This window comes from Lagopus leucura, unplaced genomic scaffold (genome assembly GCF_019238085.1).
Source record: "Lagopus leucura isolate 7727_CA_CO unplaced genomic scaffold, USGS_WTPT01 Super-Scaffold_100002, whole genome shotgun sequence".
Lineage (NCBI taxonomy): Eukaryota > Metazoa > Chordata > Aves > Galliformes > Phasianidae > Lagopus > Lagopus leucura.
Genome location: NW_024962263.1, coordinates 19640066 through 19655753, shown reverse-complemented (window position 1 = coordinate 19655753; position 15688 = coordinate 19640066). Strand labels below are relative to the sequence as shown.

Below are 15688 nucleotides of genomic sequence, written 5' to 3'. Positions count from 1 at the left end.
CAAGTCTGAGTTGTTCAACATTCTTTCTTTCAAGAGTTTATCTACTTACTTGAACCAAAGAGAACTTCTAGCACCCACAGTGCCAAGGGCATAGCAAGAGATGCCCAGCTTAACTATGCACCATGCAAATCAGACCCTCCCTTTGTTTTGCATATGTCTCTGCATAATTTCCTTTGATGTTCCCTACTTCTTGTACTAGCATAGGCAGTAAGCAAAGTAAGCTACTTTGCAGTTAATTATATGTCCAGCAAGTTTTAGGTTGATACAGCCTCTCAGAAAAACACAGTTCTTCAGGTGCACATTTTAATAAGTTACGTCCCATCACACCAGAAGGGGCTCTGCCAAACTCCACTGTCCTAATGGCTGTCACATCTGGACAGATGCATTTTCTGCCCACCACCACAGTTCTGTGATCACTTGAACTCAAAAAGCCATTCACTCCACTATAGATAAATTCATGCTGCTTTCTTGTACTGCTGCCAGAAGTGAACACAAACAAACTATATGTAACTCAGGCTTGGACATCAGATGGAATTCAGCCATTTCTTGGCAGTGATCTTAGATCTCAGATGCCCTTTGTTGCTAATATTCCTATTAATAATCATGCAGAAACCCTTTCTCTTCTATGTGTTTTTTTAGTACTAACACAAGTCAAATTACAGACGAAGCAAAAAAAATAAAAAAAATTAAAAAAAATCACATCAAAAGTTCACTGCTTAAACATACAAGAGCTGCTATCATCTAAATTGTTTTTTGTTGTCAAGAAGTGTTTTAAAAACATTACTTAAGAGCACAACCTAGAATTAGGTACTGATATCAAATACTTTATTACCTTTTCAATAAGATCCAAGCATTCACCATTGTCTGTCCAGTCAATATCCTCCCAAACTAGCCCTTCCCTAAGGAAAATAAGGAGAGCCTTTTTATTGATAACTACAGGGAAAAGATTTTAAATATACAAATGGGAGGAGATTATGGGTCTGTCTTGCAAACTAATGTGATATCAGCTTGCTTTTAAAAAAACATACAGCCACAGAACAAGACAGGTAACCCAAATTTCAGGTGAATATTTTTGTTTCCAAAACTCTTTCAAATTTTACCTGCAACTCTTACCTGCTGTATTCCAGTTGCTCCAAAGAAAAAATGTGCTTATTGAAATACTCCTGGAGCTTTTCATTTGCATAGTTAATATTGAACTGTTCAAAACGGTTTACCTAAAAAGACAAGCAATTTTAAGAGATGCACATACTAAGTGTTTTACTTGCAAACAATGAACTAAGTCATAACACATTTAATAAACAAATTCCAGTGAAAATGACAAACATATACAGAACAACAAAGCATCAGTATCAGACAATCCATCTGAAGAAACTTCTGAAGTGTACCTCGAAGTTTTCAAATCCAAATATGTCCAGAATTCCAATGGACTTGAAGTCCTCCTTGCTTCTGATTCTGCTGTTGATTTTCTTAATGACCCAAGCAAAACACTGAGAATAAAGTGCCATAGCCATAGAATCTCTGCTATCTATTGCCTGCAATAAAAACAACACAATACCTCATTCATCACTTAGCAGACAGCCAGCCAGCGTCCTCTGCACAGCACAACACAAGCTATAATGCAAGCGGTTTTATATTCCTGTGTACCTTGACAGTAATTGCCTTAATAGACACCAAGATTCCTCAATTAAGCTTTAACAGGGTAAGTTGTAGCATATTTAATCTACATGGCTCTAAAATTGCATTTCAAAACTAAAGCAGACAAAAATTAGAAAACTATAGGCTTAAACTGGGGTTGAAGAAAAGAGAAGGGTAGGAAATAACACATTATTTTGCCCCCTTCCACTAGCAAGCATATTTTGACATATATCTGTCTAATTCATTTCTTATAAATAACAAAAGTATTTTTAATAAAAATGTTCTAAACACCAAATACAAACATCCATAATGGATGTTAGTCTATGTGATCACCATTTGGAAAAAATGTTAAGCAACTAGACAATAACAGTTACAAGAGCCAAGCTAAAAGCCTAGGCAAGAATGATAGAATAGGATCCACTGAGATTTCTAGAAGTCCAATTAAACCTTCCCTAAAAACCTGAACAGAATTTTTGATAGCAACGTTAATGTATGAGCTAAGCTGCTGTTCCTGAGCAACCAAAGATTTAACTCTGATAGAAAATAGATCCATATATTTAAAAGGCCATAGAAACACATCAAAACACAGGTGCTTTTACCTGTTGTATACTAAGAGGTGTTAGGATTTCTTCTCCCCTGAGTATCATTGACCTCTGCGTCAATGCTTCAGTTAACTGTGTGGAGTCCAACCCCAGCAGCTCTGCAGATCTACCCAGAGCTGCCAAAAGGAGACAAATACAAGTATGCTCTTGAATATGTAAGGCACAATATTACAGATTGAACAGCTGAAGGAATTCAGTAGTAGAAATTCATCACAATTAAGTCACATATTTTTCCTCTAACTGCTACGTAACAAGAATTCCAACAATCTTCTTACATCAATATACTTTTCCATATACAAAAAGTAAATCAGTTTCCACACGAATGTGTTTCTGCTTTCTTTGGGATGATGAGAATAAAAAAGACCAATTAATTTTTTTTCCTCACATTTATATTTTAATTTGCAGTTTTTCTGTGATATGTAAAACAGCACAAAATATTATTTTTTATTGCTTTGTATGAACAAATATTTGAAATGTTCATAAGCCCAGTATTTCCTTAAATGTTTCTAGTTGAGGAACACATTTTTACACTCAAGTTTTAGTATTTTTCTAATGCAAAAATATAATTTCAAGCAAGCAATTGAAGTGGAATTTCACTGGTATTAATGGAATAATATATACACTCAAGGTATTTCCTAACCTTCATTGTTGGATGCTAGATCTCAGTTATCTGATTCATCTGTTAAAAAGCAAAACCAACACTTCAATTGACATTTACAGATGCTAAAATGCCATAAGACCCTTTCAATGTCTTTGATATGGTCTGAGATACTAGCAATGAATATAAGTTTCATAACCTCAAGAAGTACTGACATACAAGGAAGTGCAGCCTCCTCACCTGTTTTAAAGGACACCTGCGCCCCACCAGCAGTGATAAATTCAATGTTTCCTAGATGCAAAATGCCAGCCAGCAGCCTCAAAACTTCTCGCACTTCCTCCTTGCTGAACTGCATCACTTCCATTGCAGTCTGGAATGACATGAGGAGTTCTTAAAAAAAAAGAATGCACACTGACTGAATAATGGGGAGAAGGACAAACCCACCAACGGTGCTGCCAGGCCCAGTCAGTACTGAGAGTAGACTAGCAGGAGTTGATTCCTTTGCCCTCAGCCAAAAATTAACTACCAGAAATTCCCAAACTTGGGTCTAATATGCTCCTCTGAAACAGTGATCAGGCACTGGAATGGGCTGCCCAGGGAGGTGGTGGATTCACCGACCCTGGAGATGTTCAAGGAATGTTTAAACGTTGTGTTGAAGAATGTGGTTTAGTGAGAAATATTGGTGATAGGTGGACAGTTGGACTGGATGATCTTGCAGGTCTTTTCCAACCTTGGTTACTCTAGGATTCTCTCTGAGACCAGATCATGGCTTTTTACCCTTACAGTTAAGGCACATCAAGTTATGGTCACTGCAGACAGACAGATGATGTGATAACTTCATTTTTCATAAACGATTGGTTACAAATGGAAAACCTGATTCATGCTGCAAGAAAAAGTGCAGAGGCTGAAGATGTACTTTGTATAGAAGACCTTTCACAACAGAGCTCTAAGAAAGGCAGCAGCACTATGAATTCATCCCCATGCCCACTGTGCAGCTCCTTCCTGTCTCCTACCAAAAGACATACAAAGGAAAGAATGTCTGATGTGAGGGGACTTGAGAATCATCTTGTCTCCAGGAAAGTGTCAATAAAGAAAGCAGAGGGGGGGCAAAAGAAGTTTATACTAAGTAATGTTTCCAGGACCTACATTGTAACAAAGTGGATGAATGGAATTGGAAACAATAGGCAAGTGAGAATGACAAGGTTTCTGCCCACCTCCTGCTCCAGGAAAGCAGCTGAGCAGCATCATGCTGTGCTCAAAGCGTGTCCATGTTTCAGACAGCACAAAAACTCCACCTGCCAACTTAATTTCATACTCCACCCAGCCTTGTGTGATTAGCACAAACTAAATGTTAAGCTAATCTACTTAAGCTATGTGATTATAGTGTAGGGAACACTTCCTACAGCTACCCTCCAAATCAGGAAGTCTCATAGTAAACACAGCTACTGCTTCCAATACACGTTAATTTTTCAATTCGGCAAAAAAGGTGAAGTAGCTAAGCAAATATCATTCAGGAAGGGCATAAAAGCATTCATTCGTATTGATTTTTAAAACCTACTACACATAACCTCAGTGATTTGGCAAGCAATTAGCAAATATACTGTCAGTACACTTTAATTGCTGTGGCTAATTGCTGACATTAGCATGGGTATAAGGCATAAAGCCGTTCAGAGGAAGCCTTCATCAGCATTTGTCTTTCAATCTGAATTTACATCTTTCTCATTTCTATCCTGTAAATTACTCCATATGATTGCATTTTCCACAAGATCCATATAAAGCTTTGGAGTGAAAAAGCAGTGGAAACAGACATACCTGTAATATAAAACAATCTAATAAAACAAATCCTTTTCTACAGAATAGGCTGACTACTCCCCAGTTGCTGTCTGTTCTGACAGTTTTATGTGAACAATTTCACGTAAGTAGCAGACATAAAATAAGCCTTTTTATAAACATAACTGTCCACTTCACTGTAGATATAGCAGTTCTATTTATACTGGAGGAAGGCAAAGGAGGGACAGGAAATCTACTACTTTATTTTGTGAGCTTTTATAATGAAGAACAAAGGGCGACTCTGTTGTCAGAGGATGTTTGGAATGAGTCAGGTTTAAAGGCAGAATCCAGAACTCTGCTGTCTGCTCAAAACCTCTGCTTGTGATGCTTTGTTTCATGGAAGACACGGGCTGCTCTGACAAAGGGATCGCAGTTCATGTTTACCTCGTGACATGCTCCTCCAGCAAGGCATATGGATAATTTTGGTACAAATTTAGACAGTAAGTTCATTATTCCAAACTCCTGTAAATGTCCCACAGTTGGGCAGGTACAGAGTTGCAAAGATATGTAAAAGCCCTACTGTCTTCTCAACTGATAGTATTTTATTTCCCAAACATAATCATGTTACTTAATCATAATCTATTTGGAAATGGTAGAATTAAAAATCAAATACTGGAGGAAAGGTAGAGATGGGCTCAAAGTGACAGTAATATGTTATCAGAAAACTTAAGTCCTCTCAGCATAGTCCTCAATGGGAGAGCTTCAGACAGAAGCAGAATGTCAGAGAGAACACAGGTAAGTACAGGAAGCCTTTGTTCTCTGCTCCATCAGTTGGCCCCAGGTGTCTGCACCTCTAACGTTTTTTAAAGAATTAGTGAAACAACTCACAATGACTTCTTTGAAAGAATCCTTGTCACTGATTGTCTTATCCACTATACACCCAGACTGATTCAGGTAGTGGTAGTTCTCCGGTACAGATAAGTAAAAAGCATCTGATGAGGGGAGAAAAGAGGAAGAGTGAAAAAAAATACCTCCAAGCAAAAGCTCTCTGCAGATTAGTATGTCAGAACTACACAGTTCACAATTTATTTGCTCAGAATTATGACAATGTATGAATCAAAATTCTAAATTAAAATCAAACATGGTGTTTTATTTTGCTGCGTTTCGTTTTATTTAGCTGTACGATGGAGATAATTCTACTTTTTAGCACGCAAAGGCATCAGGCCCAAAGGGAGATACTGAAACAGCTTTAGGCAAATTTGCACATACACAAATGTCATTTCTTTTGTTCAGTGGATTTATTCTTTATGAGAGAAGATTAGAGGAACCAGGATTCTCCTCTTTGTTGCTGTGGAGTTATTCAGTACTGGCAAAAATATTCAGCTTGAACAGAGTGAAGCATGTTTGTCCCCAGGTAGTTTTCCCGGGGCCACAGCAGAAGCTGAGAGAAAAACTACCCACAGCTCGGTGACATTTCTCAACTAAGCAGGTGACTTTATTAAGTAGAGCTCAGATTCACACCCCATAAATTCCAGCTGGATAAATAATCTATTTCCTCTCTTAGCTTATTAGGTTTCTGCTGCTGTTGCTGTGGCTGACTGCTAATATAAAGCCACTACAGTTGTGGGATTTGAGCTTTGCCACTCACCTTTCTCCCTCTCTTCAATCCCTGCCAGCAGAGCATAGAATATATGATAATTTCTTTCCCCAGGATTTTGTCTTACTACACGATTCTGTCAAAGTAAAAAATAGTTTATATTTCAGTATTTTAAGATGAACATTTTTAATCTACAGTTTCAAAGAAAATATCAAACAAAATTAACTGAGAGTAAGCAAATGTCAACTTACTTTTTCCAATAAATCTACAGCCAAGAACAAAAAACTGTGGTCAAGGAATAAAACAAAAAGAAATTAATGCACAAGCTATGTATAACTTTAATTCTCTCATCTGGGATGATAGAAAGATCATCACAGTCTCTTCTTATTACATGTCTATTGCTACAATAGATGAACAAAGTAGCAACAACAGTAATGTCACAACAGTTATAATGTCAGTGTATTCCCAATGTAATCACCTCTTCTCCTCCATCCCATCAGAACTGGACTTGCAACTTCCTGCATTTTAAACAGTATCTGCTTTCCTTTACTTTATCTTTTATGTAAAGTTTTGGAGCACCTTTCAGGATGAAATTTGGTCCCTGGGTGGAACATCCTTGGGTATATTCTCATATTCACACGCTTCTGGAATTGGCTCATAGCTCAGTTTTGCCAGTTGCAAGGCAAACCCAAGCACCTGACCCACCCACACTCACAATGTAGAAATTCAGCAGCTCTGCTCTTTTAAGTACTTTTCCAGAACTCAGAAATGTATGTTCAGATATAATGAATGAAGGAAAGAGCTTGGGATAACTCAACTTAACCCAAGAACTAAGGCCAAAGGCTCTATTAGCTCACTACGTAGAAGCGCGTGCATGAATCATACTAGCAGCAGCAACGTAAATAAAATCCTGATCCTCCAAGAGTCTACACATCCCACCCTGACACAAACACATGGGTGTGTTTGCACAAACTCATACCGAATTTCGTGTTACTACTTCCTTTTCCCAACCTAGATCAGGTCAATTTAATTGTGTGTATTTCAAAATAGGGTAAAAAGACAGAAAAGTGTAAGTCACTTCTATCTCAGCCCTACACAGAGGAGATTGCAAACGGAGGCAAATCACCAAACAAGGATACAATCTATAATTCTTCCTCCCTGAATGTTTCCTTTCTGACAGATGTTCAGCTGAATAAACTTCCCAAAGCGACTTGAGTTGCTGTTGTAAACAGTCTTCGCATTGCCAAAAGCTTCCATAATTGGACTGTGAAAATACAGAAGAATGACAAAAGTGTTAATGTGTGACCAGAATGACATGAGTTTCACAGGAGGCTGGCGAACAGAACAGCACTCTGTAAAGCCTACTTCTAACACCCTCCTCAGCCACAGACAACATCCTCAGTACTATCCGTAATTTATTAGCAATGGGTATCTCAATTTTCTATCAAGAGATGCAATTATTCAAGAACAAGAAGACTGACAGTCCTAAACTACTCATCAGCTTAATCAGTAATTGTGCAAAAGATGCACATGGCTTTCATTATAGTACTCAAATCATACAAATAAGAAATCCCAATTCATGCACATTGTTATACAGGTGTAGGAAAAATAGGGCTTGTAATAAGGAAATTAAAAAATGTACACAAAGATACAGTCAGTAAAAAGATAAAGATGAGATGAAGCATGATAAACAAAAGTAACAGCATCTCAAATTGTCTTTGTTTTTAAATAGCTTAGAACCATGTGGTATTGCATTTGAACACAGAGAACTTCTTTATGCTTGTGCAGTGTCCAACTTATCTGATGCATTTACTCATCTGTCTTATCAGTCCTCCTTATCTTCCCTTTACTGCTCACATAGTTTATCCTCACCATGCCGTATCTTGCTCTACCATATCCTCAGGCTATATAAACCAATCGTTTCTTCCTCCCATCACCCATTTCCCTTTCTGATTACCTGAATTCAGCTCTGAACAAAAATGAAAACTGCTACTAAATCATCCATCTCCAGACCATGAATCTTTCTGCTTCATCCCAGTGTGATCATGTCTCTCTAGAGCATCTGGGTACTTTTGTTTAATGGAATTTTTCCCATCTTCCAATAGTCATCATATTGTCTACTACATGCACCTACATCTTTAATTATATTGTAAGCTCTTTTATTTCAATGACAAAACTTTGTCTGTTGGAAAAAATATTTTTATGTCAGCAGTACTGACCACTATAAAAGCAGTGAACGTATATATTATACTGCACATGCAGAGAGACTGTCTTTAAATCACTTCTCAGCTATTCAGTCTTTTCAGACAACACTAGTAATAATTCGCACAAATCTACATAGGAAGAAAGGAAGGTTACCACATTCATGAGGTGATTTTAAGGGCATTAAAAGGCATATATGGCTGGGGGTTGGGTGGGGGAGGGTGGGGGGGCAGTTTGAAGGGGCAGAAATTTCTCCAGTCTTCCACAGCTGCTTGAAGCACTTAGAGATCTTCACAGGATTTTGATCCAACCAACTTTTTCTTAACCTCACCACACCTTAATACGTGTATGTAAAACAGCAATAGGGCCCTTGGTACAAATAAAGAATAAAATCATGTTTTTCCATTAAACCAAGCTTTAGTTTTTTTCATCTTCTAAAATTGTCACACCTCTGTTAATAAGACCTTCATTCACCGCCCAGGGCAATGTGCCCTGGTACAAAGGGAGTACCTGCTTACCTGCTCTCAAGAATGGCTTGCTCCACACAGGAGGTCTTCTCTCTGCAAGACATCTCCAGCGAATGTTGGCTCATTGCAGACAAGAACTTGAGAATCAGCTTAGTGCTTTCTGTCTTACCAGCACCACTTTCACCACTGAAAGAGAAGTGGCAGAAAGTGTTTTGACAGTTACATCCAAAGGTGATGGGAAACACTTCTAGCGCAGTTGGTATCTGCATGATTACGTGCTTTTGTTTTTGTGCTTAGAATGTACCAGGCTCAGCACTGAGTCAGGACAACGATCTACCTGCCCGCTCTAGACCTCTGCTAGCCACCATTACACAGATGCCCAGAATTTCCCCTCTATGCTCCTCCATCTTCCAGACATTTGCTGCTAAGAAGGTTCCAGATCTAGAAGAAGGTTCCAGATCTAGACATGGTTTCTGTGTGTCTTTTAACCACAATGGATTTTTATTTCATTGGTTTCTAGCCATTTCCACATGCAGTCATGCAATACTTTTGATTACAGCTTTTTTTTTCTCTCCTGGAAGCTACATCTAGTTCCACAAAACTGGACATATATCTAAATCAGAAGGAAAAGGGCTTGTACACAGTACTCGATACATGAGCATAGAATACGTTTACTCAATGATCTCTATTTTGTCCTCCATTTTTTAGTAAATATTTGATTCTATTTAGTTTTATGACCACTGCTGAGCATTAAGTGGATGGGTTCTTTGACACATTCAGCTCTCTGGCATGGTGCTTTTCAGCTTGGGACTCATTATTTTATGTTCATCAAATTGTCTCTGCAGCTTTCTTTGTAAAATGGTTTATAAAACACATTCTTAATGAAATGAAGATCAAGAACAAGCACACTAAACTCTGAAGCTGCTTATACAATCCTACAGCACTAGACTAACAGCAGATTAAGTTGGATCAGTCTTTCAGGTTCCTTAGAAGATCTATGCCTAAAAAGATGCTGTCAAGGGCTGTAAAAAAAGGCACTTTTTTTAGTACACAGTCAAATCTTTACAGCAGCTTTTTATCTCATGAATTTAATGTCCAGCTTGTTTTACATCACTGCACTCAGTATTCTGAATATATTGTGTGACAGGAAGCCACAAGGCCCTCACTAAAGAGATTTTTAACCTTCCTCCATGATTTGTTCTACACTGAGAATCTCACCAAGGGCGCAATAGTCTGAACTTTGAACTGCCGCAATGGAAAAGGGGTCACAAGGAGAGACTTCTCATTCTGAAGAACATAATGCAAGTGTGGCTATATCCACATAACCCTAAATCACTTCTCATTTCTGTCCTTCAGCTTTAAATCTCCAGAGACAGATGGACACAGACAGAATAGCCCCCCTCAGCAAATACTGTTCTTCAAATGCACATGTGAATTTTGGTGTGTCAGTCTCATAAGAGAGCCTTCCCTTCACAAGCCTGGGTCTCATCCAAAGAACAGTTTGTTTTATGTTTATCTTCAAGCTGAAGAACAACAAGAAAATGTTAGGCCATCAAATGATAACAGAGAGAACAAACTGCTGTCACACTGTGATTTCCCACTCGTGGCATCAAGCTTAATGTAATGCAGGGTGACTCTTGCTGTTCCTTGTATTGTTCTGCAATTCTTCTGAGTGCTTTTAAGTGGAAGCACTGTTATATCAGAGAGAAGATTTTTGCTCGTTTCTGTATGGATTAAGCCATCTTAAATAAAGTGGTATTAAAAATACAACCAATTTTTCTGTTCTTACAACAGTGGGGTATGGGGGCTTGAATTTAGTCCCAACTTGTGAAAATGCCAGCTAATCACAGGTGAAGTCAGCCCCTGCTTTTGATCAGGACAAGCTGCTTAGCTATTCTTTAAACAAGAGACTCCTGCTCCTACCAAGGCACCCAGGCTTCCTACCAGCCCTTCAGCCCATCAGCTGACATTTCACTGTCCATGAATAGCAACCATGTCAGCTGAAAAAATCAAAAGACATAACAGTTTTTTAATGTGTCTGTCATAGTGCCAAAGTTAACTGTGGCAGGCTTTTGTTTTTGTTTTAAATGAAATTGAGATCAATGTGAAATTAAACGTTATTCAATATAGACATTTTTTTCATTTTCTTTACTGAAACACAACATCTTATGTCTTGGAGAGTGAAAACACCATTCCACAACTGTGTTAATATTACAATGCCCAGGCTGTGCACACTTCCTTCAGTTTCTTCAATATGCCATTCTGTTGACATTTAGGCTGCAATGTCTTTTTTATGCAGCATTATCACGAATTGGAATAAGCCTGTGTAACACAGAATAATAAATAAGCACCTACAGATGGCTCCGTTTAATATTATCTCTTCTGTAATCTCCTCCTTTTTAACCTTTGCTCAATATACCAAAAAAATGTATTCAGTCACTACTGCTGACTCAAACCATATTATGTTTTTTTTCCCTGAAACAAGCTGTTGATTCAGATTCTTTTGTTATTATCCCTCTCATCTTATTCATACAGAAAAATATTCCAGGTGTTTTACCAGTCTAGAACCTTTGTCACAGTTTTTTTGTTCTTTTTTTAAACTCAGTGCAGCATCTCTAAGAAGCTCCAAAACAAAAGGGAATTTAATCTGACTGCCAGCAGGGGGCACTTCAAGTCCAGAGGATCACAAAAAAAGCATTCTGAGCTTACTTAATTGGGCTGCTAGATGAGTTACTGGGTCTTCAGATCCCAGTAACAGCAGCAGGTAGATATCAGAATGTGAAAGTTACTCTAATAATCGATTCATTTTAACTGATGTTACTGTTTAATCTGTTTTTGTGGTGGAACAAAATTCTCCCTTTGAAACAATGCCCTTAATAAGTTTCGGTTTTCCCTGCAGCGTTCAGGCAGTTTGACTTAATGAACTGTTCTATCTGTTACGTGAAATATAAGACAAAGACATTTACCCAATTTCAGACATTGCAGAGCTTCACAGCACCACTATTTCAAACGCCAGAAATAAGCAGGAACACCTGAGAGTGACTTGTTTGAACACCTTAATCTAAACCAGTAAATTATACAGGCATGAACAGAATGTGGAAGATGACTACCAAGTTGCTGTGTCTTCACTCCTGAAGCCCCAGACTAAGAATGCAAGCATGGGAGTTTTCCTAAACCTCAGCAGAGCCACTGAAAACCATTAGTCATTTAAAAAACAAAACAAACCAACCAACCAAACAATCAAACTGCCCAGAGTCATTTAAAGATAGAGCAGATACCGCTGTTTTAGAAAAGTAGATTTTACTTTTAATTGCTTGTTTTGAATTGTATCTTCCTTCACATTTTGTAGAAACTAAAAGCAACCTTGTAATATGAAAACAGCCTTGTATTATGGCACTTACCTGAAACACTGAACTTTTACAAATCACTGCTTTAACTCAGGCTACAGTAAGCTATTTTAAAAGAGTCTGCTAAGGCAAAACTCCTCCATATTATGGTTTATCTGTACCAAAGTTTACAGAGACTGTTTGAGACTCCTCTGGAACATTAGAGACTTCTGCTTGTTTCCTTTTTAGGACACAACCTGCTTTTCTCTTGGCAGCTTGTGGGGAACTGGAAGGAAAGGTAAATATGTGGGCTAGAACAGAATGAAATTAATAAAGATAACAATGGCTACCTGCTAGGCACCAGACATGATTTCAGACCCCCAGATTTGAGTATGCGAATTGCTCACAGGTAACAACCTGACATTACACCATGGAATCATGACTCCATGCTAGCTTTTTTCACATGCTCAAGATTAAAACTTTGTATGTATAGAACTACATATGAAATTAAAAAATTAAAGTAAAATAAAAAAAAAAAAATACAATTGAAAAAAAGCTAGAAAAGCACACACAGCTCAGTTCACCCGTGTCTTTGTCATCACCAGGCAGGACCTGCCCAGAGGAGAGGGCATGCAGGGTCTATGAGCCAAGAGCTTTCAGCTAGTCAAAAACAGAGCTAGCTGTGTTGCATGCACCTCATCCACATTTCTAACAATGGCTTGTGTGCTGAACTACATGCACCAAATCCTCTTCTTAGGAAACCTTGCAATTTCTTTCTGTAATTTTAAATGGTGATGGAAACTGCCTATTACAAAATGTGCTGCTCCCACTTTGCCTCATCCTCTCTCTGTCCTGATGGCCATTAGTGCTTTGATCCTACTACTGTTGCATGGGCTCACAGGGAGGATTAGTATTATGTCACCTTGTGTTCAGCTCCCACACTGATCACATTTACTTGTGCTGTAGGCTGTTGGACACAAAGAGCAAACAGGCACAGAAATACTTTAAAGGGGAGAAGGAGGAAAAACAAAAAGCTCTCCCTGCATTGTGCATCAGCTCCTTTATTGAGCCTGAAGGTGCCATGCTGCGATTGCCTCCAAGCTGGTCCTGCTTACCTGGCAAGCAAGACTTCAGTGTCTCCATGCATGTGTGCACCAATGCAGCAGAGCTGACAGGCTGGGAACAATGAGCCACACCAGGCAAAGAGCTCTGTTCACTGCTCTTCAAGAGGAGCTGAAAGCTGCTAAAAGCTAATGAAATGCCAACTGTTCTTAGTGCACATTCAGCAGCAGCATGATCCTGAATACCAGTGATGTAGTGGATCAAATGGGAAGCTATTAAACTGTCATTACATTAAAGCAGGACAAGATTAAGAAAGGAAAAATAATCAGGCGCAATCATGCAGCTGAAATGGGGATGGTTTCTTCTTTTGCTGCTGTTATTTACAGCATTTCTTGAGACTGGTGTAGGTCTTTTTTTTTTTTTTTCCCCTCTAGATACAAGACCAGGCATCTAGTGGAGACGAATTACTGAACTGCACATGGATGTGTTTTAAAAGTCTAACATGATACATACTTCAGAGCTCTCTTCCAAAACTCTGATGATTGAAAGCCTGCTTTCTTGTAGAATTTTCCTCTCCGTTCAGTCCAAATATTTGTTTCTAACTCTTGGGAGGTTCAGTGTCAGGGATAACAAGGTATAATCACAGCAGCAGCCATTTACCTGATGAGGATACACTGGTTGTCATGACGCTTCCAGAGGCAGCGGTAGCACTCGTTTGCCACAGCAAAGATGTGAGGTGCAATCTCTCCCATGTGGTGCTTGCTGTATTTCTCCATGGCAGCACAGTCATACAAGCCTGGGATGGTCTTGTAAGGGTTCACAGAAGCCACTATGGAACCAATGTATGTCTGCAAGCACACAAACCAGAGCTGTTACTAGATGTGAGGTAGAACAGAATCATAAACCTCAAAAATCAAGGAAAACAAACACATGTTTCTAAAAGTGTATCACTCTTCATGGAGTTTGGATAAGGGCAGAAAGTAATTTTCCCCTTTGAATAAGAGCAGCAGAAGGGTGAAAATAAGCATCAGACAACATGGCAGACACCAGCCCAATTACAGGGTAACAGGCCCTAAGGAAAACACGTGAATTGGCAGATGTTGACAAAACCCTGGATGTACACAAAAATTGACTACTGCTTTGAAGCACCATGGCAATTGAGGAGGCATTCATTTCTATCCCATTGCAATTATAAAGCACATCAGTTAAAGCCACCCAGGTAATAGCTTGTGTCTACTGCAATAACTAATTGAGCTGAGGTAACACGTAATCATGTGTAACAGTCTATTTGCACTGCTGTTTGTTTTCTATCTTTTCCACCTGCTTCACAGTTATTCTCTAGCCAATTGAGCACATTTTTCAAATAAAATCCTATTAAGTGAGGCAGGAGATAACATTAAGCACATTATCTACAGAATTTCCAGTGCATTTATGGGGCATGTAAAATGGACTGATCTATCATAAGGTGTGTGTGAGGGGGTTCCCACTGTGACAACAATGTCATTTTGTTAAGTACTCATTCTGGGGTTACATGCCAGAAGCTAACACCCGGCTCCAACAACCCTACTGTGCACTTGCAAAGATCTGGGCTGCTGCTCCATAACGTGGTCCCCATACACAGACAGATGCTTTGTCAACAGATAACCCTGTCATCACCACCAGGAATCAGCTATGAAGTTCACAGCAGGACTGGCGGTGCTCTCTTCGTTCACCTCACCCAGACAGGGCTCCAGCCTCCACTTTAGCACCTTCTCCAGCAAAGTCTCCACAGGTACACTTGCCAAGGCTCTGGCTATCATCTCCCTCACATCTTCCTCTCCTCTCTTTCAAGCTATTCCATGTCCCCAGAGCATTTACATTTTCCACCTACCTGCCCCCTCCCTCCTCTTCCCCTTAATTAATATGTAATTATCACGGTGTATCAGCTCTCCTATCTCACCATCACCCTGCTGTTTTATTTCCCATTATCCATCTGCTCATCTTCTGCCAAGCCCAACACAAGCAGCTGAACAGCAGTAGAGCTTTTGCTAAGGGAATACAGAAATGTCCTTGAAATTACGACGATTTTATTAGATGAAATGGGAATACTCCTCCTCACTCCAATACATTTTACTGAACTAAGAGCCTTCAGTCCATGTGCTTTATAAAAACTGCTATGCTGTGCAATAGCTCATAAGGTTTCAGCTAGAGGAAAGATACCATTTCAACACAAGATCATATCACAGGGCAATTGCAGCACTAAGACAACCACTTAATTTCTTGGGATCATCCCCTCTTGAACAAACTTCCTCAGTTCAATAAATATTTCAGCACAGATTGCATGGGAAAAATTTTAAGAAGTTTTGTTTGTTTTCTTTGTTGTGTTTTTAAAAATTTATTTACATGAATATAGTGCGAGTACAACCAATGCAACAGGCCACTACACATCT

At 38.9% G+C, this 15688-nt stretch overlaps 1 protein-coding gene across 1 annotated transcript in view; it reads right to left on the bottom strand.

The window, feature by feature from the left end:
* MYO10 (myosin X) overlaps positions 1-15688 on the bottom strand; it is a 150920-nt gene that overhangs the window by 58820 nt on the left and 76412 nt on the right. The window contains exons 4-14 of the mRNA XM_042869024.1: positions 13920-14107; positions 8923-9057; positions 7342-7466; positions 6454-6467; positions 6254-6338; positions 5494-5597; positions 3076-3205; positions 2235-2353; positions 1386-1532; positions 1114-1214; positions 833-899 (exon numbers count right to left, since the gene is read on the bottom strand). Of these exons, the coding sequence (XP_042724958.1) occupies positions 833-899; positions 1114-1214; positions 1386-1532; positions 2235-2353; positions 3076-3205; positions 5494-5597; positions 6254-6338; positions 6454-6467; positions 7342-7466; positions 8923-9057; positions 13920-14107 (1215 nt within the window). The remainder of the gene's footprint in view (positions 1-832; positions 900-1113; positions 1215-1385; positions 1533-2234; positions 2354-3075; positions 3206-5493; positions 5598-6253; positions 6339-6453; positions 6468-7341; positions 7467-8922; positions 9058-13919; positions 14108-15688) is intronic.